General features: G+C 37.9%; 1 protein-coding gene across 1 annotated transcript in view; it reads right to left on the bottom strand.

Annotated features, from left to right (window-relative positions):
* The window catches only part of SPAG17 (sperm associated antigen 17), a 106,920-nt gene that overhangs the window by 21,936 nt on the left and 58,898 nt on the right, over window positions 1-26,086 (bottom strand). Inside the window, exons 23-36 of the mRNA XM_082076152.1 lie at window positions 24,783-24,896; window positions 21,267-21,472; window positions 17,997-18,117; window positions 14,881-15,254; window positions 13,153-13,282; window positions 11,333-11,553; window positions 10,891-11,035; window positions 9,607-9,761; window positions 7,599-7,775; window positions 5,109-5,236; window positions 4,810-4,940; window positions 3,309-3,436; window positions 2,749-2,931; window positions 206-319 (exon numbers count right to left, since the gene is read on the bottom strand). Of these exons, the coding sequence (XP_081932278.1) occupies window positions 206-319; window positions 2,749-2,931; window positions 3,309-3,436; window positions 4,810-4,940; window positions 5,109-5,236; window positions 7,599-7,775; window positions 9,607-9,761; window positions 10,891-11,035; window positions 11,333-11,553; window positions 13,153-13,282; window positions 14,881-15,254; window positions 17,997-18,117; window positions 21,267-21,472; window positions 24,783-24,896 (2,327 nt within the window). The remainder of the gene's footprint in view (window positions 1-205; window positions 320-2,748; window positions 2,932-3,308; window positions 3,437-4,809; window positions 4,941-5,108; window positions 5,237-7,598; window positions 7,776-9,606; window positions 9,762-10,890; window positions 11,036-11,332; window positions 11,554-13,152; window positions 13,283-14,880; window positions 15,255-17,996; window positions 18,118-21,266; window positions 21,473-24,782; window positions 24,897-26,086) is intronic.

The following is a 26,086-nucleotide window of genomic DNA, read 5'->3' as shown; positions in this document are numbered from 1 at the left end:
AAAATGGCCATAGCGCCATTCAGTAGCCCAAATGAATGCGGAGTGTGGTTCTGCTTTACCATTAAACTACAGCAGAGCTGGCACTGTGCTGTCCTAACATTTGCTATTTTATTAACAGATAATGACATATTTTAAGGTTGACACTTCCAATGCAATACAGTGGTTTTGTTGCAAAAAATGTAGTTAAAAATTGTATCTTTCTTACTGTAACCAGTTCAAGGAGACTTGCAGCGTTCTCCTTTTCTTCTTCTGTTCTTGGTTCTTTTACATTTATCTCTTCCAGTTCATTTTCCTGCTTTAAAATGTGGTCTATATATTCCTGGTGGAACAATGAAAAAGAACAAGAGGCAGGTGTTTTCTTTGCAGACATAGACTTAAGGAGCACACGTATAGAGAAAAGGGTTTGTAGAAGTAATGGACATACACTGCTTCTCAGTGTCATAAAGGCCTCTTCTATGAATTTGTGTGAATGGGTTATATAGATATCTAAAGGTCTGCATGGAGAAAGAGTTTTTAAAAAGCCCAACAGGTCAAAGAGAGGAGTACATGCTGAGAAGGTAGCAGGTGAAAGCTCACCAAGGAATAACCAGCTCTGAAGACCAGCAAGACTATTCACAGAATCATGGAACGGTTAGGGATGGAAGGGACCTCTGGAGATCACGTAGCCCAACCTAACTGAATCTGCAAGAACTAATATACTAAGGAAATCAAGAGTCTGCTGAATCTCTGCTGGGCCATGAACACACATTAGCATCCCCAATGAGCTGTGTGACATGAACCACATCCAACAGCTACCTAGATGCCCCTGGTGCATCTGTGTTAACCCCTGCTTCTGAGCAGGCAGGTAGGTTTGGTCTCACAATTGTTGCACCAGCCAGGCAAGAACATACGAGTGTGCAAGTGTTTGAGTAAACAATGTGGGTGAATAAAGGAATGTGTTGAGTAAACAGCTGACAGTAATAATAATCAATTATATTATTAAGATCAGCTTAACTACTAAAAGGTGTTCTAACAAACACTGTGATTTGTACCTCCCTCCTGTTCGATCTCCTGTCGGGGAAAGGGAAATTTACAACATCATAATGGAAAAATTAGGTTCAGAAAAAAATCTGAAGCTGTTTTTAGAAATATGTTTATTTTGCCAGAATCCCACTAACTGCTACAGAAAAGAACACTTTTATTTTCCCAAACTTCCTTATACTTTAGAAGATCAGTTGGATGGAAAAAAGTGTCCTTACAGAATGTTGTCCTAACACACGACTCTGCTAGAAAGCTACATGCAGTATTGAGCTTTATGAATAGACAAGGTTTGCAGAAGCAATCTGTTTCTAGTTTGAGTTCTTTTTCATTCCTTTATACCTCTTAAATCATAAAGGAGATGGAGAAAGGAAGAATACCTTTTTCTCTAGATTTTAATTCAGTTCTGACAAAGTGAGTATTTGGCTAAAGATTTAAGATATCTCTTTCTGGAAAAATCCATTAATTAAATATTGGTATATGAGCAATGAGGATATTTCCACTGCATATTAACACAATTATTCCAAACGTTTTCCCAGTGCCAATAATTGCAATTCTTCCTTCCCAATGTAACAAACAGTGTTCTTTCTCTAAAAGCCAACAACAAATTTGGTCAATGGAAAGACTCACCTTGGGATTTTGGTGTGGAATATTATTTTTATAGCATTGCCTTTGAAAGCTCAGTATGTAAATTAAAGAATATTTTTTATAAATTCATAGACTGTAAAAGGGTAAAATTTAATTCTGGTAGACTGGCATGTCCCAAACATGCCAGGGCTGAACAGCTGTCCATGTTTTTCTATTACTAGCATGCCTTCTTTGAAATGTAATGTGAGGAAACAAAAAATCCAAGTGGCTACAACATGCTACTGCCTTCTCAAATTTCTCATGCTGTTAACTTTCAAATTCAGTCTGCAATGCCATCATTGAAATATGTTAAATGAGTAAATTATAGAACACATTTATTTTGGCATTCTCTAACCGGCAAGTAATTATGAATTTTTAACTCTAAAATATCTTCCAAGAGCATCCTCACAATGTGAATTAAATAAATCAATGTTTTATACCAAACCTGAGAACTACGAAGCTGCTGACAAGGATCAACTGCAGAACTTTCAGATTCCATCTCAGAATACCTGCACATGATGTATGAGCTTGCACCTTGTTATGAACCAATCACTCATGAGGGACAGACACACACTTTGTCAGAAGGCTACACGGGTATTTGCTAGACATAGATAGAGTGACAGAACTCAGACTTGAACGTCAAAATGTCCTGTACTGATTAATGTAAACAAATACAAAACCAAAACTCAGTAAATCTCAGTGACCTGATGACCAAGTTAACTGCTGAACTACGGTGGGCTAGCAATTCTTGTACAGCTTCACAGATTTAAGTTTTTAAGGCTTTGTGAAGGAAAATAAACCCTAAGCAAAGTAAAAGCAAAGTAACGGATATCAATATTGACAGAAGGGAAACTGTTAGTGTACTATATGTGATGTGTACTGGACTGGATCCCACATATTTGCACAGAAAAGTAGGTTCCACAAGAAACAGGTGAGCTGCTTCAGAAATACACTATTCTTAGAGCACCTGTCTACATATGAAATACTGATTGTTTTTCAAAAGTAGCAGAATTTTTGTCTCAGCCATATACTGCAGATTCATGTCACCTAATCTGTCCGTTCTCTGTTGCTTACTGGAAGAATGAATAAATGTGATTGTACTACCTTAAGGGAATGCTGCAGCTTTTCTCTTAGTTCGTCACTGAGTGGCTTATACTGGAATAACTGACGTATTTGCAGTTTATTAGGACATTTTCGCACAGGCACTGGCAACTTTGTCGGCTCACTGGGTCCAATGCAGAGACCCCTCCAACTACATGTTCTGACTGAGGGATCTGTGATCATCCTCTGAACACAGACAAGAAGAAGCAAAAAGAGCAAGAGGTTAGTCATATTGCTGACTAAATGCAGATATCAGCAACATGTATCTCAGCTGAAAAGCACAGGCTCTCCTTATAGCATCATAGATCTAGACAATAAAGTCAGTAGTTTCTTGGGCACAATTTATCCATTCTAAAAATTCATCTGGCAAAATTCATCTGGCATCACCTTACTGAGAACAGAAGCAGCCCAAGGTGACCACATTTTCCTGACGCAGCCTGTCCCTGGCTTAGACTGCTTACTAAACCAGACTTAACAATGTCACATTGCTTAGAGCTCCATTTCCCCCCTGTGACAAACAACTATTGCTTAAGCAGCAAAAGACAGTTTTGAAACAATTATACCTCAAGAGAAGAAAGTGTGTCCCAGGTCCTCGATTGAAGATTTGGAGGAACAATACTCTCCGGTTCTTTGTTCATTACCCAGGGGGAGGTTTCAGCCAAAGGGCGGAGGATAGTAATACTTAAAACACCTGGTTCAAAGACACATTTTGCTAAGAATCAGTTCAAATCCAAAAATAATGGACAAGTGTCTCAAACCTCCAGAAAAATATACTTACCTAGGAATAAAAACCCCGTATTATCAAGTAGTAAAACTCCATGTGAAAATGCAATACTTGTGGCTACAGATAATATTGGACCACTGGGGTGGCTATAGAATAGTTGGACAACTTCTGATTACTCAGACCATGTTTAACAACAGACTGCCTATGCTACTTGTTTTGAGTCTTGGGTAACAGCTCAGTTTTACAGTGTCTGGAGTATCCCAAACAAGGAAGAGCAGACCACTGACCCATCTTTACTGAATGCTAATCTCAGAAGAGGTACATCATATTCAGAACAAGCATAATTCTTCATTCTATTTTATACTTCACAATCTGATCAATAAATCATGTCTAATGGAATCCATCCATTATATATTTTAATTGTTCTGATTAATTTTAATGTTATTGAAATTTTTTTTCCAACCCAACCCCCAAATCTATGTAATCTACTATTATTTACCACATGGGTGGTTTTCAAAGTTGATATTGCTACTGAGCTACTTTGTTACAATCATACAAAATTGTGAACCCTTTTTGTCAGGGCAAACAGAGCTAGTATTGAGAAAGGTGGAGTATGAAGTCTGGAAAAGCAGACGTGCTGCTATTACAAATCACTACTGCTTGTGAGGTTTTCTTGACTGAGATTTTCACTGGGTATGTAAAGCAAACTACCCTTATCTTCTCCCCATATCCAGGGGAACCATATGTTCTCATCTTTTAAAATACACATTTATTTTCTTAGTATTTACCTGTTATGCAGAGTATTTTATAGAAACATAGTATGTCCAGCTAACTTCAGAATGATAACCAAACATTTCAAGATGTGACTTCTTGCACTGCTACTAGAAGGTGTTTGGTGCCATGTACTATTGGCATCCCCTATTTTAGTAATATTTTTCCAGCTTCCTTATAAATTATATTTATCCTTTCCAACAGCCAGGCTAAGGGTCAACATTCTTCATTGATAAATACTGCTATATGATTAATGAAGACTGCGATACATTCCATGGTTTTTCATATTAAATACACAGAGAATCTATGCATTTTGTAATTGCTCTTGTTTGCATGTCTGAGAGTGGATAAAGTTGTTTGTTCGCTTATCCTTTCAGAGTGTCATTCAGTTAATTCTCTGCTTCCCTGAGTTCTTCCACAAGCTCCTTCTTCCCCATGCTTCACTGCCAGAAGTGTGGGCACTTGTCTACATGGGGAAAAACATTTTCAAATTTCCTGTCCAAGTAAGAGTTTTGAAACTGACTCCACCTTTGCAAATATTTGTTTGTCCAAAGAGAAAAGTTTCCTACCTGGACATTCTTGTACAGGATCCTGCAAGACAGCAGTAGCAGGATCACTACAGGCTTCAGCCAGATACTTATCTATGTCCCTGCTCCGCAGGAGCTCAGATCCAGAACCATCTGCATAGACAATGAAGAACCTACAGAGCCAGCACACACATTGGACTGTATCAAGAAAAAGGAACTCCAACGTGATGATATTAAGGTTTGAATATGGAGTACTGAATGAAGGAAGGACAAATCTACAAACTCTGTATAAACACAGTGTAGTGAAGAAAGTGTAAACCTATGAATCCAGTGCAGTTTACCTGGGCGCATGCTCTTCATAAGTGACAGGCTTGTTAATTTCTGGGAATACTGATGCTGAACTGCTGTCCTCCTTGTCATCAGTGTCAATGCCAGGAACACACACATTTGTGCTGCCATCAGCCATGACCTATAATAGGAATGATATAAAATTACTTCAGTTAAATGATGCTTTTAAAACAGTAACTTGTGGCTGAATGGTAATATGACCTAGCCCAGTGAAAGGGACAGAAAAAACATATTTCATGTTGAATAACCTGAAATTCACAGGAAGAAGAAATTAAGACAAAAACTGAAAAGACAGTGAAAAAAGCAAACCAAACATTTACAGGAAGACACACCATATCATACATACTAATATCACATGCTGATATTTAATAAAAGCTCAAGGACTCTTAGTTATCAAACAGGGCCACCCATGCTTACATTCCACCTTCAACATATATATCTGCAGGCATCAACAGGCAACTTCATACAAAAATACTCACTTGCTCTTCAAGCCAGGTAACTGTATAAGCAAACAGCCAATGATGTACCTCTGTGAGGTATATATGTACCTAAGTATATACACTGACACACAGAGAAATAGATACACACAAAAATATACATATGTCTGTATGCTAATATGTTAGATAATAATCACAGAGTATATACATGTGTGCTCCTATATAGGTGCATATACAAATAGAAATGTGCATATACATATGTACAGGTGTATATATATAAATATATAGATAAATGTGAATAAATATATACACATATCTATATACATGTTGATATATGAAGAGATATAGATGATATAGATGCAGATCATATACTTACATCTATCTGCCTATAGCTATATAAAAGTATATATTTCTAGAGGGGGCCCTTTTCAAGCATCCATTCCCTTTAAAAATATGATCTCAGATAATCTTATGATAATACTGAGGGAATATCTATGGTGTTTTCCTTCTTGAAAATACTATGCGATTATTAACTAACATGCCATTAACATATACACACAAGGTAACTAACAATGAATAATAAGTTAACAAGGAATAATAATGCCTGTAATTCTTAGTGCAGTCAGTTGCCTTTGGAAGATAGTTTAAACCAGAGTGATTCAAAGGATGGTCCATGAACTGAATCTGACACACCCAGTCCATGCCCTTTTCCCTGTAGTCTCTGGTGTGACTAGGACAGAGGAAAAACCAATCCTATTACAGTTGCACCTGGCTGCCATCCCTAACAACCATGCAGAAGGTGAGAATTGGACTTGAGGAACTGAACAAAAGTGAATTGTAACAGTGGACAGGACCTAAAAGCTGGATTCCTCACAACAAGAAGTTTAAATCCATGAGTTGTTGCTGGTACTTGTATTCGCATGGATACCTGCTACATCACATAAGCACTTATGCAATGAAAATGGGATTCTGAGAGTAAAATTGTGTGAGATGCTGTAAATAAACCATACGACATTAATGGTAAAACCAATGAAACATGTTTTCCCTACAGTTATTCTTCATTCTGCGTCCTCTCATACTCCATTAATCTCAACTCCCTTACTACAATACATATCCTCTGAGATCACTGCTCCTACAATACTGCCCCACAGCCTCAAGCTCCTTCCTTTGTTCCCCAAATATCAATTGAGAAAAAGCAGGATGTGCTCACACCAATGCCAAGCAACTTCTGTACTGCGTTGAATTGCCTTGATTTTTTAGAAACTTGATATCTTTGAAATTTCTGTCCCTCAGGTTGATTAGCTCAAAATTTGTTAGGGAGAGAATGACAGATAGCATAGACATGCACAAGCACTATTTCTTCAGCCAAGTTAAAAACTGTATCATAATGCACATGTCCAGGGGAACCTCAGTGCTGTTTCACAGGAATCTAGAAAAATGGAAATGACTACAATTGCAACAATAGAAAGGATACTCTAAGGATGTCACATTTAGAATCTTTAATTAGAACCTTTAATTAGAAAACAGTATGTAGGTCACAGACACTTAGATGATGTTTCCATAACTCAAAACTAAGTACTAGACTAGCTCAGAAACTCCTCTTTGGTGCGAAAGGATCACAGCACAATCAGTGTGACTTTAAAGACTGAATCATTCCTTTTACAACAATATTTGCCTTACTAGGTAGATTAGAGTGTTTCTATGGACCTTCTGAAAAGCCAATATCCTCTCTCATTTTTAATCCTCATTTGCAGAGGTGATTTTTTGCTATAAGACAAGTCACCCTAGTTAAGGTAACTTTACAGGTGAGATAAATTGTAGACCATGTGCTTTATTTCAATCTCTCTAAAAAGGTGGAAATACTAAAAAAGGGAAACCCATCACATCCTCAAGAACATTGCAGAGACCTGATTCAGGAGCTGTTTCTTCTGGCTAGCTAGGCTGCTTTAAGAGTAAGTACTATAAGGCTGCAAGCTGTTTCTGAGATATGTTTTTAAGATAAAATTACTTAAAATGCAGAAACTGGTTTCCTTCCATATATTTTACCTTGAAAAGATTTCCTTCAGGATCCATCATCTCACAAATGGTGCTGGAAGTGTGTTTCATAATGTATCTCCCTCCTTGTTTCTCTTCTTTCTTCCTGATGAAATTATAAGCTTCATGGGTATAAACCACTGAGCAATCTTCATCAATGAAAAGAGAGCCTGTCTTCATGGGTAAAACCTATCACGGTAAGAAGGGAAGAGGTTCCAATCTGAAGGTGTAATCTTCAGTTTAGAGGTAGCATGAAAATGAAGAACAGATGCAAATCAAGAGGAGAGCTCTCAGACCTTTACTACTGAATCATCCAGTTTTGAGGGACTAGAGGGAGAGTAAAAAGGAAGATGAGTTCCAGGAGTCAGGCTGATGTTGGTCTCTGTAATACTTTCTTTAACTTCAGGAAATTTAAGCTTACAATTTAAATAAACTACACATTTGTGAGGAAGTCTGACAGAATATCTCAAGTTGGAAGGGATACATAAGGATCAGTGAGTCCAACTCCCTGCTCCCCAAAGGATTATGTAAAACTAAGTCACACCACTAAGGGCATCACCCAGGTGCTCCTTGAACTCTGACAAGTTTGGTGCCATGACCACTTCCCTGGGGAGCCTGTTCTAGACACTAACCACCTTCTCAGTGAAGAACCTTTTCTTAATGTGAACTTCCCCTGACACAGCTTCATTCAATTTCCTCATGTCCTGTTGCTGGTCATGATGGAGAGCAGATCAGCACTTCCCCCCTGCTGCCCCCTTGAGGAAGTTCTAGGCTGTGATGAGGTCCCCAGTCAGTCTTCTCTTCTCCAAGCTGAACAAACCAAGTCACCTCAGCTGCTCCTCCTAAGTCTTTCCCTCAAGACTCTTCATCCTCTTGGTCACATTCTTCTGTACACACTCTAAAAGTTTCATGTCCTTCTTACACTGAGGGGACCAAAACTGCACACAGTGCTCCAGGTGAGGCCACACCAGTGCAGAGCAGTGCACCATCACCTCCCTCGCCTGGCTGGCAATGCTGTGCTTGATGCACCCCAGGACATGGGTGGCCCTCTTGGCTGTCAGGGCACTCTGTTGGCTCCTGTTCAGCTTGCCCTTAACCCAACCCCCCAGATGTCTTTCTGCAGGGCTGCTCTCCAGCCTTTCATCCCCCCAATTTGTATGTATAACCAGGATTACCACATCCCAGTTGGAGAATGTGGCACTTGCTCTTGTTAAACTTCAGACAGTTCGTGACTGCCCAGCTCTCTAGTCTATTCAGACCTCTCTGTAAGGCCTCTCTACCCTTGAGGGAGTCCACAGCTCCTCCTAGTTTAGTATTATTGTCAAATTTACATAATCTACATTAAATTCCTGTGTCCAGATAATTTGTAAATCATTAAAGAGCACTGGATCTAAAATAAAGCCCTGGACAACTCCACTGGTGACTGGCTGCCAGTCTAATGTAGCACCACATATAGTAACTCTTTGAGCCTGACCTGTCAGGCAGTTGCTCCTCTGAGGTATTACAGACTTGTCTAGCTGTGTGCATTACGTCCAGAAGAATACTTTTGAGACAGTCTCAAAAGCTTTGCTAAAAGAAAAAAATCTCCACATCTACTGTCTTCCCTTGGTCAACTAAGAGGGGTGACATTGTCATAAAAGGAAATTAAGTTAGTTAAGCAGGACTTTCCCCTTATGAACCTATGCTGGGGATGATCAATGATTATTATCTCTCAAGTACTTCTCAGTAACTCCTAGAATAATCTTCTCTACAATTTTACCAGGCACTGAAGAGAGACTGACAGTCCTATAATTACCAGGGTCTTCCTTCTTACCATTCTTGCAAATTGGGACATTTGTCAGCTTCCAGTTGACTAGGACCAATAATATCTGAATATTGGCAGAGTATAAAAGAGATGGAATCATAGGATTTGTGAAGGCTATAGAGAACAGACTTAAAATAGACAAGGTGAAGACACTGATGGCAGGGAACTTGGAACACAAAGATACATTTCACTGTCAAAATGAAAAATAATTCCCACCTGATAAGTTCCTTGTGGCTTTGCTATAATAGATGTCCCATCTCCAAAGATGGTACAACAGGTACCGTCCTCGCAATTTGTTATAACAGTAGCAAACTCTGGATTCTCTACTTGAATACATTTCACCTTCCTTGTGATGGCTTCTGAGGGTTCATCTAAGAGTTAATACAGAACAACTAGACAGGAGCACATGAACCACGGAAAAATCTTAGAATTTGCTTTTTCTCTCATAAGGCTGGACCTTTGACTTGTCAGTAAAAGACCTTCAGGCTTCATACCCTCCTTTATCACATAGTTTTATGCTAGGTAAACAATATACAAACTTCAAATTTTTGGACTGTGCACTGAATATATGAAAATTCAACAGCAAAAAATGTCTATGACCATCTCTGGCTGGTGTGGTCAGGAGAGTACTCTCTAACTTATGAAGGATAGTACTAACTGTAATGATCTATATATTTGTAACATATGACCTGGACCACAGAAATTTTTGATACCTGTGATACAAGCCCCAAGATGGGCAGAAATTCCTTTTCAGCAGCAGAATTTGGGGAACACAAATGAAACTGGTATGTTCATCTGGCCATTGCCTTCTCACGGAATAGACACCCCAGTTCAAGGCCGTTGTTTTGATTTTTAAAATTCCACAGGGAGGTCATCCACAACGAGAACTTTCTACTGTGTTTGAACACAACAGTTCTGACACTCACACAGTAAATATACACTTCGTGTTAATTACAGATCTTATTCAGCAACTGAACTAAGTATACAGAATATACTACCAGCCAGAGGAAACACAGATGACCATTAGCCCCACTTGTTTCAGGTGAATGTAGTTTCACTTCTACTAGGTATGGCACTTTCCACAGCCATGTTCAATCAAATTTTGAATACCTACAAGGCTGGTGAGTCCATGGCTTCTCTGGAGAATATGAGGATGCCCTGGTCCTTATACACCTGTTCAGTTAAGACTCAAATCAGCTTTCTTGTTTTACCAAGATAGGTGGAAAGCAGGCAATGAATACTAGAACTTGGACACTGTGGTCTCATGGTGAAGATGGGTCATGTAAGTATATACATGGAAAGAAGGGAATTTGCTTGTTTGCTACAATGTAATTTTTGCACCGAATACTGATGAAAGAAAGATAAAGCAGACAAACTAAGCCTATACTCCTCTAGTGGATTTGTTATCTAGGCTATTGGTATGACCTATCTTTAGTATATTTTGACAATTATGTGCTTCATAAGACACAGCTGGGATAAGTGCTCCCCTTTTGATTTTACCTGTTTCTTCACTATCTTCTTGTATAAAAAGCTCTTCACGGTTTTGATAAAAAGTCGTGATCCTAGTACCATCAGCATGTTCACATACTCCGCTGCCATCCAGCTTCTCAACAATTATCACTTCATCATCTCGTACAGTCATGACCTGAAAGAATGAAGGAATGCTCATTTATATTAGCTCTCTGACACTTTTAAGAGCAACAACAGTAAAACTAGGCATTACATACCAAAACTCCAATGAAGCTAGACAACTGCAACTTTATCTACTTCAGAGACCGAGGACTTGCATTTTCTTCAAAATCTAAAGCTTTTTTATTAGTAAAAGTGTAATAATACAACCTGTAGGATATGTATTGAAAGAACAAATCCTACAACCTATATGATGGCAGCCCTCTCACTTAGCATATTACACAGTGCTATAATAACACAAAAATATTAATACCGTTCCATCAGCTGGGTCAGTTGCATGATAGATTAAGAGTGGCTCCAGATCCATTTGCTTTGCTCCCTCAGTGCCCACTCGAATGCCTGATGGAGTTGTTGTTATCCAGGTTCCCACCTGGTTCTCCTTAGGTTGCTCAAAACCATCCAGATCCTGAACAGTGTTTTCTAACAACTCGTCCTTGTTTTGGTGTGATACACTGTTTCTATTACTGACTTTTCCTACAGAAACAAAAAATTCTCTATCAGACTTGGTATTCTACAAGGCAAAAGACGAAATCAATAAAGTGAGGAGTTTCTGTGAGTATTGTTTTTGACAGAATTGAAAGAAGATTTATCAGGCTGGAGGGAAATTACAAATGCTGTTACTCAAAGGTGTGCCCTTGAACTAATCTTATTTAATGTGTTCATTAAAAAAAAAAAAAGTAAACAGCATGCTAATGACATCTGATTATAACATGGCTTTGGAAGGTACCATCAATATAAAAGAAAATCTGAATGGATTACAGAAGAAAAAAACATCCAAAACTGTCCCCTGAACTTGGAGATTAAAGTAAGAGGAATTTGATACAGCCTATTGGAATGAAATTTAATGTGAAAAGAAATAAAAATAACCTGTACTTCAGACAAGTTTGCAGCCATAGAATAAAAGAAAGACCTGGAGGTATCATCCATACAGAATGACTACAAGTTATCAGCATGAAAATATGGTGACAAAAAAGGCAAACACAATCCTATGATGCATCAGAAGAAAAGGGATGGAGATTCTACTGTGCAAGTTAATGGAGAGATCTTTTAAGAATGTGATAGAGAACTCTGGTTTCCTATATTCAAAAAAAGGAACTTAGACTAAGTGTATGCATGGTCCAGAGAGGAATCGAAAGACCTACAGCATATACACATGAGAAAAGAAAAAAAAAAAAAAAAAAGAAAAAGAAAACAACTGTTCACTGTAAGTTCATCAAGACTAAGCAGTGGAGAAGAAAAGTAAGGGAAGAAAAGTGATCACAAATAAAGGACAAGGAATTAAGGATATACACAGGCCATAGGTACTGAGACTGAAAACAAGAAGAGGGTTTGTCAGAGAAGTTCTCAAACATCCTTCTAGTTATTCTAAGGAATACCCTAAGAACAAGGACTGGACTCGATGAGTCAGAAAGTCTCTTTTTTATAAACTTTTCTCTTTGGTAGCAATTTTTATTCACATATTTCCAATAAATTATAAATTACTATTATGACAGGCGATAATTATTCTTTGCACAAAGTAGCACTGACAGTGATCTTGGACTACACCCTGAGCTAAGAGGTAAACTTTTATTTGGTTCTTTCTCAGTCAAACAAAATAAGGTAAGAATGGTTATAGTGGCACGGGCCACAAGCCCATACAAAAAAAATTATAATGACCAATATTAGATGCCTTGGAATACATACAAGAAAGAAAAATATCGTAAGTCCTCTTTGAGAGAAGCATTTCTCAATACCATGACTAAAACTCTGTAACACATAAGTAAGCATTTGACACTAGTGTAGTTACAAGGATTTCTTTTAAAAAACTGTGTTGAATCACCCTGCTACCGATGTATTATAGTTTTTACACAGCCTTTTACTTATTATAATCCTTGCACGTATAAGAAAAAGAAAGCTGGAGTAGGAGAGAAATTATTTGCTATGAAGGTAACAAATTAGCAGTGTGCAACAGCTGAATACAAATAAAATTCCTTTTTCACACTGGTAGAATTTTCAGACTAAAGAAAAATGCCCTTTATTAAGTACCATTAGCCCAGCTAATTTTAAATCTGTCCATAACACTGGAGATGTTACCTTTCTTAGTGCTGGTCTCAGGTAAAGGCTCCGGTTCTGGTAATGGTTGCACATTATCTGGAATTGTAGCTGGTGGTAGGACAGGGCCAGAATCAGGACTCCTACTTACTGTGCCATCAGCAAACAGAATCTACAGAAATCAAGCACATACTAGAGGTTAAATAACTTGAAACACCAATAGAAAGTCTCAAAAGAATGTTGCAAATGCAATAGTCACTAGAATATTTGGGGTGATGGAGGGGGAAGAAGTACAAACTCTCAGAATGAATATGAGAAATAAAGAAGCTATCTCAAAAAGAAAGGGCTGCTGATTGCTGCAGTTCACCTATAGAATTAATGGCAACTCTATTAGTAACAAATAGGCATTATAAAAGTAAAGATTCAAGATTATTCTTTGGCTCTTTAAGCGGTCAAAGGCTGATGACCTTTTTTTTTTTTTGTAGCAGTGGTAATAAATCTGCATCACTGTATTGATTTGTATTCTAGGACTGCTGTTACTTTTTTTAGCCATCAAGACAACTAACAAAATGAAGTAAGGGTTATTCATCTTATTATAGATGGTTTCTGAGATCTATTACACTCAACTCTTGATATGCATGTTCCCTGTGTGTCAGGGACTCACTGTCCCTGAATTCATTTACAAATACAGTACAGATGTTCTAGGGAGAAGACAATGTGGAAAACAAACGGATAACATAGAGAAACATCTCAAGAGTTACAGTCACTGTAAGGTAATTCATCCTTCTTTTTCAAATGCTTATCTATATGCAGTGCATTCTTGATGCATCACAAACATTAAGTTAATGTAAAGAAGGATGCACTCATAATCTGCTTGCACTAAGACTATGGTACAAGCATGCTAGGCACATAAGACTTACACTCTTCTGTCAGGAGACAGTATGTTGAGAATACATAGACATATAGCAGCTAGCTTCTTTGCATACTTCTGAAATGGATATATTTCTCAGAAATTGTGGCGAAATGGTTTAAGATCTAAGGTAATGCATGAATGTAAAGAACATGTACTGGGAGTTGTGGTCTACTTAGGAAAAAAAAAAACTTGAGGAAATAAGGAATGTTGACAGTTTCTGAGTAAAAACTTATGACTCATCTTTTCTTCTGTTTGCTAACTACACATAGAGTCTTATACTATAAGAAAGACAGTTGCTTGTAGATTGATTACAATATCTGCAAAGATGGTATCTAGCCTATGGCACCTTAAAGGTACCAGAATTCCAGGCAACCTAAATACACGTAAACAAAGAAGGTACTTAGAAAGTCTTTTTGATGAAAATTTAGAATACCTAAAGGTGTCTGCAGGACTGAAGAATAATAGTTCAGCTCTTTTCTGGATCCTATATGATTGTTCAGATGACTGAAAAAAAGATATTGATACTTTTGTGTTGTCAAAAACACCCAAAGCCCAACTAATCAAGTTCAGATGTTTAAGTATAGAAATGTAGTTCTTAAAACCATATTCAGCTATTTCTTAACCTCATAGTTGCCTAAAATCTTCACATACCTAAAATTTTCATCATTAAAGCTCCCTATGAGCCTTTAGTTCCAATTCTGAACAAAGCCAAGAGCATTTTAGTTTTGACATGGCTGCATAACTCAGCGGTTACTTAACTCCTTCAACTACGAACTGGACACTTCTCTATCTCAGTTGACAAACACAAGTTCAAGGTTTGAACAGAGATTTCTTTCAATGAATTTTACTAAACATACCTGGGTAGATCCATCCATCATGTACTTTATGACAGTTCCTTGACTGGTGATGACTCTTGACACCTCTTGTTCTGCTTGCCTTGCCACAGGTAAATATAGATGAGAGTTCTTTACCTTTTGAGGATAACTTTGCCTAACCAGAATTTCTAGAGTAGGCTGCTTGGTCTGTTTTCTTTTAGTGTCTTCATGCTTTATTTCACCTTCTGTAACCTCATGTTCCCTCTCTCTATTTTCCATAATGTCTTCTTCCTTTGCTTCATTTGCTTTGGCCTCACCGTTCTCAATCTCTTCTTCTTTGGCTTCATTTGCTTTGACCTCATTTTTCTTTACCACCTCTTCCTCAGCTTCTGCTGTAATGGCTTCACCTTTCAAATCTGAAAACAAATTCTGAATTACTTAATACTGTGTAGTACACATTCAAACAGTGCTAAACATCCAGCAACTTGGTGTCTACAGAAGGTGTGAAAGTTTAGGTAAGACTTGGCTTCCTCTGTAATCCATAGAGTAAGGGACAAGACCGTTTTTCAGAGCAGTCATCTACTCAGAAACTCTGCATCCTTCTGCAGAGGTGTCTGTCTTTCCAAAGGAAAATAAGAAAAATTGAAGACTGATTTATTACAGATTCTGAACTTTTGGAAAACTGGCACTAGGTGAGAGGAATTTCCTAACTGCCCATAAAGGTGAAAAAAGTTACTGAGTTTCACAAAGTTTGAGTTTGTATAGAAACTGAAGTTGCATATTTTGTCGATGTGAACAAATAAGGGATTTAGATTAAATTATAGCAGTGTGTTCAGTGAGATAATAATTATGGTAGTTGTGTCAAGAGAATATGTGTTTGTAATAGCTCTGTTCACTCCAACTATTCAGCTTTTCAACTTACACTCCTTGCCCAACTATTTATGTTTGAAAACTCTCTGCATCTTCTTTACTTCATATCAGATCAATCACAGCATATTTACGCTAAACTGGCAAAATCTGCCAAGCTGGCTGCATCCACAGGGGCACCACTAGCAGAGATGTAATCTTGCCACTCTACCCAGCACTTGTCAGGCTGCACTTGGAGTACTGTATCCAGTTCTGGTCCCCACAGTTCAATAAAGATGCAGACAGATTGGAGAAGGTCCAAAGGAGGGCCACAGAGATGATCAAAGGGCTGGAGAACCTGTCCTATGAGAAAAGGCTGTAGGAGTTAGGTCTTTTCTCCCTGCAAAAGGCTCAGGAGGGACCTCATCACAGTACTACAGCACTTAAAGGGCACTTACAAAGAGGACAGAGGTTCTGTGTTCACAAGGAGCCACATGGAGAAGACAAAGGGCAATGGGTATAAGGTGCACCAGGAGAGGTTTCATCTTGATATAAGAAAGACATTTTTTACAGTGAAAACAATCATTCACTGGAACAATCTCTCCAAGGGCATGGTAGACACCATTGCTGAAGGTTTTCAATATGTGATTGGACACAGTGCTAGATAATCCCTTTTTCACAAAAGGCTGGACCAGATGATCTTCTGAGGTCCCTTCCAACCTAGGCTGTTCAATGATTCTATGATTTTAATATGAAAAGGAAAGAGATGTCTGAGATGAAAAAAGATCAATTCAGATCGATGTGGCTTCTTCCCCCAAAAAAGCAATACATTCAGCTCTCACATGATTATAAATTTGTGCTGGATCCTTGTTTACCATACTACATTTGTTAATGCTATTTAATATAAATTTCTTAACTGTTATTAATTCATATACATTGGACTTACCACTTCGCTGGTGTCTAAGAGGTATTTGTTTCATCAGTTGCCAGGAAGACAAATGATTCTGCTGTTTTTTATGCAACAGCTCAGGCATAGGATGTGTTGGAATTACTGCTAGCATGTACTTTCTGTGTCTGATTAATGTGGCTTATTCCTGGACAGGAGCACTTCTGCAATTGTGTTGATCTGTTTTCACATACTCAATAGCTCCCGGGCTGGACAGATGTATTGTAGATAGGCATTAAATGACATCTGTGAGTGGCTGTTTTTAAAACTGACCAGATGGCAACAGCAAAATTCACATTTATCTGGTTCAAAACCTAGTGGTATGACTACAAAACCCCAAGATATACTGCAGTTTAGAGTATATAAAGATGAACTTTGTGCTGGTTTTCAAAAACAGTGGGAAATAGAATAATTGTCAGGCACAGAGACATACAAGTATCTATATACCCTATCGGTGTTCAAAAGAAAACTCAACAATAAGGTTTACTATCACCATCTTCTCTGTGTGTACCAAATGGCATAAACCAAAGGACTTCTGTGAATAAATTCTTGTTCGAAACTGACAGTATCTTCTAGAAAGGTAACAAAACCTGGCTGTAAAATATCCAGTAGCAAAGAGTCCATTACAACCTGGGTTAGTTTTGTTAATTATTCTTACCCTTAAAAGATGAGTATAGCTTAAATTTAATATAAAGCACTACTTTTCAGTTTGAAGCCCCTGAAATTTGTAATACCTTTGCATACTGTGTTTATAAGCTCTCACCAAAATTCTGTTTCATTTGTACTCCCATACTGGCACCAGTGACTCCTTTGACCTTCTCTTTGGTTATTAAATCTCTGGTGAAATAAGCTCACTGTAAGATACACCTTCCAATGCTTTAATCATTCTTGTCACTCTTCCCTGAATCTTTCAAAATATGAATGTGTCTTGTACACTTAAGAACAGTACATACAATTCCAAAGGAGATGCAAATATAGGTAATGTAACCATCTTCCTGTTATCATTCAAGATTCCTTGAAATATATGCATTTATGAACCGAATTTGCTCATTCTTCTTTCGTATTCTAATATACACGCATCTTCAACTGATTATCCAACATGACTCCCAAGTGCTTTTTAGGGTTGCTGCTTCCCTGCCCCAATGTGTTATGTCCAACAGCTTGCAGTTCTAGATTTTACATTTGAATTTAAACAGATTATTTATGTTGCAAATACTATTAAATAGACATTATGGCAGACTTAGCAATCTGAGACATTAACAAATTCATATTGTCACATCTAAACCCATCAAGGCAGAAATTGTTTTCTTCTTTAGTTTTAACTTCTTTTAAAATTCCTTAATTTGCAGTGCCTCAGAAAACTAACCTCCAAAACTTGCACCAAGGAAAGTTAATACCAGTCCGTTGGGACAGGAGACGTTCAAACTTGGGAAAGCAAGAGCATCTGACATCACTTGTATTTGGGAAGCTGATTCTTCTGTTTTCATCTACAGAATGAAATAGGAATTAGTTTTATTCCACATTTTAAAAGAATGAAGAAAAAAGTTAGATCACAGATTTCAGTTGTAAATAAAACATTTTAAAAAAAGTGCTTTCTACCACTCATTTTTAACATTTTGAGAGTTTATGGATTCTGAAGTGGAAATGTTGGCTTATTTTCTTTGATCATGCTATCTTCTTTCATTCCTATTTATTAATCCTTGAAGAACAACCCTTCCTAACTTTATTCATTTTGCTGAGTCATTATTTTATCTTGTGCACAGTGTCTGGATGAGATGACATTAAATGTATAATGTGAGGCAGAACAGCATGAAATAATTCTTGAAGTTGCACATCAGTTATTTTAAAATAAAAGAGCACAAAAGATAAATACAGCAGTACTTCCAGTCTGCTACAAATACAGCACTGATTTAAGAAGGGGACAGGAAGGAATGTCTGGAAGTCAAAAAGTGTAACCCTCTTTTGCAGTGCAGTACCCGTAACTGGACACAATACTTCAAATCGGGTTCTACTAGCCCTGAATGGAAAATAACTTTACATATTTATTCACCTCAATGTGGTCTTTGCCCTTCTCACAGCAAGATGGCATTGTTGACTTATGTATCTCTTGTGATCCATTGCAACTCTCAGACCTTCCTCTGTGGAACAGTTTCTGACAGAACTGTTACGCATTCTTGTAGGTATATGTTGATTACTTAGATGTAATTGTAGAACCTAGCACTTATTCTTACTGAATTGTGTCCTATTTTCCAGATGACAACCCTGTGAATTTGTCAGGTTTGCTTCGTATTCCAATCCTGTTCTCCAGAATACTGGCATACTCAGACAGCTGGATGTTGTATGCACTAATATGGATATCTCTATTCAAAGACATTCTAAACCAAATAGTAAAAAGCCTTTTGGAAGAAGAGGAGGAACTTAGATGTCCTCCTGACAGAATTTTAATGGTAGGGGTATTTGTTTGAATAGGGTTAATCTGTACCACACAATTGCTGTATGTGATGCTGAATGATGTTAGGCAACTCCTTACACTGTTTCCCATGCTCTTTAAGTACCCAGGTAAACATCTTGAAATGAGGTCAGTAGGACTTTTTCTGGATATGGACAGAATCCATGTTGAAACAAGACCTACAGCACTACTTTATCCGCTTAGTACCACAGAAGCAGCATAGGTACATCATGTTTAGAGAGTCTTTCAAGGCTACTTGCGCAGCCCTCAATATGTGTTAATTCTTGTCTTTTGTATTGCCCTCTCCTCTCTTTTGCTTTGTAATGCAAGCTATCTCCAGTTTCTGATTAACCTGCACTGCATTTAAACCTTCATTTCCATATTGCCCATTCTACCTCTGAACAGTTCAGGCCAGCTCTGTGCTCTGCAAACAGAATTACAATGTCCATTCAACCTCCCTTGCCAAGGGAGCTGAGAAGATAACCCATATTCCTCTGGTAAGGGCAGAGCAAGAGTGATTTTGAGAGAAGTGGACAAAAGTAACCAGATCCAACAAAGGACCAGTTCCCCAAGACATAGTTCTGAAAAAGTAACAACAGAAGGTGATGAAGCTTTTCAGGGCAGTACCCTAGAAAATGGTAACAAGAACTGAAGTAGAGTTTCATGAAACGACTCTGGAGTTGGAAGCCACCACAGCTGGATGAACTAGTATTAATTTTCCACGAAGAAATTCTGAAGAGCAGTGCAAAAGAAAAAACAGTGCAGGAAAAGAAAGTAGACCTGGTGCCACTCATGTACTTTACGTAGCACCCATCAGCCTATGGAATAAGCAGAACATAATAGGGAGGAATGACTGGGTTAATGGAAGAACATGAAAAGTCATGGAAAGTATTATATGCAGTAGATTGGATTTAAGTGTGGCTCAGGGTGAGAACTGGGACATCCTATTTCTGTATTATTTCAGCCATACTTGATTAAAGATGGAACCAAGTAGAGGTGAAATTAAAACACACTACTATATGCTTTGAATATTTTTGCAGTTAGTCTGGAAAGATATTAAGAACCACATTTAACAAGCACATTATCTAGATATGCTACTGTTTTGTATAACTTGATCAAGTTAAAATGGATAGCTTTACATCATAACTATCATTAAAGAGCTATCTCAGTATGTTTTAGAGCATTATTGTTAAATGAAAACTGTTTATGGACTTCATAGTTTTGTGTTCTGATTATGCCTACTTCAGAAGACTGTCCTTTCCTAATCTGGAAGTGTTAACTAAATTGGTTCTTAATACAATTAATGTTCATTTCTGTCCTTCTCATAGTTTGTTTTGTATTTTGTGTCCGTTTCTGGGCACTGTTGGTTGCAGAAAACAGTGTCAGACAAGAAAATAGATTGAATAATCTCAAAAAGAAAAATCCTGTATCCTCTTCCACCATTCTGCCACGTGTCTTTGAGAACTCTTCATGTGACTCATACTCTGGCTGATCTGTGAGATCATTGGACCAAATCAACCTCCTGTTGTTGCCTAAAATATTCTGCCAATAATTAGCTACGACCTGAAATAATCTAGGTTAGTCATTTTGCAGAGGGGCACTGTGATCCATTTCTGAACTGATATGGCCTCCCCCACTTATGTGTTTTAATGTCAAAAGGCTTCTCATAGAGCTCTGTGGAGGATATTCAAGATTAAATGCTGTGTATTTCTGATGCACGTGGTCATCAGCATGCATTTGTGGAAATGGGTCATTGGTATAATAAATGCAAACTGCAGAGCAAGTATTTGCAAAATGGTCTCCACTAATTTATTGGTTGGTTAGAATTTACAATACAGGTTTTGGAAAGCACAGAGAAGTTTTCCTACTTGCTTAAAGTAAAAATCAATTTCTAGAGCCATTCTAGTCACTGAGATATTAATAATGTAACAAATGTAATCGTAATGCCAAAATTGACAAATGTGGATCATGGAAGGCATGCTGATCTACACCATGGAGTCACAAAGTGTAGTAGCTTCATTAACACCTGCCAATATGTACTTCTGAGGACAACCGGAAGACTAAAGCATAACCTTAGAAGCACCATAAATTGTTAGGAATTTGTTAAGGCACAGCTCAAAGAGTTTATGTATAGGAATTCTTTGTTTGTTTCTTTTTTGTGTCATTGGATAATGTCTATTCTCTCACCTTTTCTTCTTGCTTTACTGGGTCATCAGGTGGTGAAGGACCTATTTTGCTATGGCTTGCTTTTGCAGATGGCAGAACTCTTCCTGATTTTTGTTTGATGGGCTTATCTTTTTTTTCTGAAGCTGATGTAACAGGAGAAACTACGGTTGGAACATGAACAGAAGGGACGTCCAGGATTCTTGCTAAGACAGGATCTGTTTCATCATCTAAGGAAGGCAAAAGTAATATTTTTAATACAATTAAGTTTCATAAATGTTGATGGCCACATTTCATTTTTTAACAAGATTTGGTACGCTAAATTTTACCTTTGAAATAACCTCAGTGCGGGAGTTCATTGCTTCGGATAGAAGGACTAAATATTGTTTAGAAAATCTTTCCATAGACTGACTACTCATCAGCCTAAAAAGCATCTTGAAACTATTGTTTCCCATAGGTTGTCACTTGCCTCTCAAAAATAGAAAATACATTTTTAAAAATTATCTTTTACCTCCAGAATACTTAGATAGGTGCAGACATTTTGAATCTAGTATCAAGGAAATTATCACTATTGTTATGCTTTATCATGGGCTGATCCAGCACAGAGGGACTCCAGCAGTTTTGCACTGCATAGCTCATTTTGCTGTAATGATTCAAAAAGATTCTGATGATCTAGACTTGCTCAGACTCTCCCAATTCTGAAAGGCCAAGCATTAGGGGCAGCCTGCTAAGCATGCTGACAGGAAGTAGTCATGTTGCCTTCCAAAACAGCTTCTTGAAACTCAAATTAATACAAACTAAGATTTTCTAGAAAACATTTTTGTTTCAATGAACTTTTCTTTAAGCAGAACAACCCAGCCAGCTACAACGTTCACACTTTTTTGAAAGATTTAAAAAATAATTTCTTGCTTGAAGGCAGCCTAAGTCCCAAACCTACAACTCATGAAATAGCACCTTGTTTCCCCTCCAGACAATTTAAGCGACTGAATATATCCATGACCTTTAGCCTGAAAGGAAAATTTAGATCTCCACAAAGATTTTTGAAATCCCCATTTTCATTAGCTGATGCATGCCTGATGCATGAGAATCTGATGCTTTGCTAGGTGACTCTGCTTTTATGTACTAAAATTTATGCTGTGTGGCTTTTGTAGCTTATTGGCAATCTGAGGAAAGACGAACAAATCTGTTCTATTTGTAATATGCTAGAGATATTTTCAGCTAATTATATAAAATAGGAGAGCTTAAAATCCTCCATGGGGTCCATTCTGATACACGTTTATTAGACAGCACGACCATGGAATAAACAAGTAGTAGTACCCATCTCCAGGTGGAAGGTGGGAAGAAACAGCTTACTAATAAACTTTGACAGAGCTAGTTCTCCACAAACAAGTAGGATAGCCAAAATGAAGGAGTCTGAGGCAACTGTCCAATAAAATCATTAGTGAATGTAATCGATCTTGTCAGATGAGTATAAATAGCCATGTGAACACCGCAAACTGGGTATAAGCAAGTTCTTGTACACAGTGAGGGGAGCTATCCTTCCCAGCCACCCACTGTGTGAGGTGGAGCATGCTCAGTTTCAGATGACACTACTTTCTGCGTGCTGAATTTAGGAATAGATGCTGTTACAGGCTCTTGACCCCTAAGCAAATTTCACCGCCTCTTTAGAATCATAGAATAGTTTGTGTTGGTAAGGACTTTCAAAGGTCATCTAGTCTAACCCCGTGCAATGGCTTTTCAGGTTTCCCTGAAAAATGAAAACACAGCGTCTGAGGGTAACAAAAAAAGAGTGGATTGTTGAGACTGAGGGAAAGACTCTTTAGAAGTTCTGAGAGAGATGCGAAATTCCAGGGGACTGTCAGATTAAGGAAGGTTTCTTTCCTCCTGCACACACATACAGATCTCTAGCATTTGGAATTGTACTCTCATGATTTAAACAAGGCACAAAGAGCAAGTGCAAAGCTTCTATAACATCCAGAGGCAAAAGCCCTGCAGGTGCTTGCTCAAGCAGTGCCAGATTCACAAAGCAATGAGAAGTGTACTTCTAAGTCTGGTTATAAGGTGGTCTGAAATTAGATTTTGGTCATGCTAGAGAAAACAAATAATAACTCAAAACTTAAACACATACTAGTATTGAATGAAGAAATAAAGAAGATGCATAAAGCTGGCAACAGCCTGAGGCCTTTAGTCATCTTAGCTTCCCTAAAAGTAAGGGGGAAGAGATAAAATGAGAAAAACAATACGAAAAAAAGAGAATTAAAGAGGTTCCAGAAAATTATTTCAGCAATGCAGGGGAAATGAATAATTTGCACCCAATTTAACCAATTAGTGGAGAGATACTGTGGATTACACGACATAACCTCATCTGGGTGTTCCTACTCCGGCGGGGAAATTGGACTAGATGATCTTTCGAGGTGCCTTCCAATCCCTAGCTTTCTGTGATTCTGTGATACCATTCTACATAAGCGATGGATGGCATATGAGAATAGTCTAAGAAAATATGAGAATAGTCCAAGACAGAATAAACACCCACAAGGGGAATTAGCCATAAGCGAGTGATTGTAGAAAAACTGCAAAGAATGCCAGTCAACAGTGCTGCACTAAAGCACAACATGGCAAGGATTATTCTAATGTAGAATAGGATGCTTATGGTACATGTAAAAAAACCTGACCATCACAGCTGACATATCTCCCTTTTATACCCAAATAAAAGTTTCCACAGTCCACTACATTGTGGATGGTCTCTTGGCCCAAGTTTTAAAGGTATTGTTTTAGTAATTCATTTATAAAAGGTATTTGAACAATTAAAACTGAGTACAGGGTTGAATGGTTTCTCACACTCCACACAAAGAAGCATTCAATTAAATGTTTTTATATTTTAAGAGCTGAAAAATGCTGGGAGTATTTTCTGATCAGAGGAGGATTTCACTTTTATCTGTATGATGGTTTTGATGACCTTTCAAACATAATGGAAACAAAAAGTTCTTCATAAAAGCAGATGCTATTTTCACTGTGGTTTTGCAAAGCAATTGCTTCCAGTTGGTGAATGTGTTTATTGGAAGGCTGAGAGAAATCCCTCGTTATGTCTGCACAACTGTAACCTAAAGTCCAACTCCTAACGTAAAATGAAAGTTCCATAATCACCTACATAAGTTTACAAAAATATTATTTCTTGGAAAACCAAGAAGACTCCTCAGCAAATCACATTTTCTTTGGCTCAAATTAATCAGCTGATTTTGCCAGGATACTTAATAACACTACTTGCAAGTTTCTCCCTGCACTGCTCTGTTTTCGCAGTAAGTAGAAAAGCAAGGAGATCTCCCTCCATTTAGAAATTTGAATTATAGAATATCCTTGGCAATGTAATCTCATCTCAAGCCTAGCTGAAAATTCCCCAACATGTAGTAACAGCTGCTGAGAAAGGGAGAATTGCATGCAACAAATTATTGTGTTAGGGAGCGTATAAAAAAAGAAAAAAAAGAAAAAGAAAATAATTACCCCTATGGTTCTCAAATATCCTCTTCTATTTGCTTACTTTACCTGCTGTCTTCCCGGTAGGTCCGTAATAGCTTAGGGACAGCTGGATTCCATTTTCTAAGGTGGCTGAAAAAGATCCAAACTTGCTCACAGCTTTCTTTTGATTTTTCAATTTTCCTTTAAAAAAGATGAGAATTAATTTTAAAGATAGCAACACATGCAGAAACACCTGAGCTGAAAACCAATGACTGGTGTGAACAGCAGCACCTCAATGTTGATGCCCAAACTGTAAAATAGATTAATATAGGATGGGGAAAATTTTATTCTGCTCCTAGGGTATTGAAAATAACAGTCAGTTTTGTGTAATATAGCTGTGGTTTTTCGTCTACAAATTGTATCCTTATTACTTAGGTGTGTAAAAATAGGTTTAATCGTAACAACCAGTGAAAAGTCTGTGAATTTGAACAGCAAAAGAACCTAGTTCTCTTTCCCTACCTGGCTGACAAGAATGCTAAACTGCTCATTTGTATCACATGTGTCCTATGCAGTAATAAAAGTCACTGTCTCTCGAGGTATTGTGACAGGGACTGTACCTTGAAAAGAAAGTAAAATAAAGGAGAAAAAGTTGAGAAATTAGATCCAAAGATATGTCTGGCATTTGTGAAAGTGGATCAGGAGACAAGCTCACTTAGAGCTGCAGGACAAGACGCTACATGATAAGTAAGTCATTCTTGAAAACTACATGAACTATGCAAGGTAACAGCCCGAAGACAGTGACACTGGATCCTACTTTGCCTCTAGTTCGACTCCTACTGCCTTAAAGAAACTGTCTGCTGGTAAGAAGAAATTCTTGGGATTTCCAATATGAGGAACAGCTCTTTAAAACCGTGAAGAGTAGCAGAGAAGACTATAAAAGAAGGTTAAGGCAGACACCCAACACCTAGCTGTCTCCCAGTTCTTTCATCAAGGCACATATTTTGAGACCTTGTCTGCTCCCATTTACTGTCTGTCATTGCAATGTTCATTTGTGACTGCTGCCTAAAGGATGCTGTTTCGCCATTTTGACTGCATTAAAAACCTACCTAGCCACTGCCAAGTATCAATGTGGATTGATTCTTCTGCCTAGAAATGCAGCTATTCCTGTTTACACAGGAGGAAAGCCTCTCACTCGTGTCAAGTGAATACAGCTTGCTTCAGATCCTACCAGACTGGTGACTGAAAGTACCATTTGGCAGTCCCCAGAATGATACAGGACTACTTTCAGAAGGGCAGACAAAAAACAACTCACCTGTGACAGGGGTGAAATTATCCACTCAGACAACCTACAATTACATCACTGGTGGCAGTTGAAGCCACGGAGAGGACCA

This window comes from Streptopelia decaocto, assembly GCF_964273445.1.
Source record: "Streptopelia decaocto genome assembly, chromosome: 1".
NCBI classification, from domain to species: Eukaryota; Metazoa; Chordata; class Aves; order Columbiformes; family Columbidae; genus Streptopelia; species Streptopelia decaocto.
This window is presented reverse-complemented; position numbering and strand designations above follow the sequence as displayed.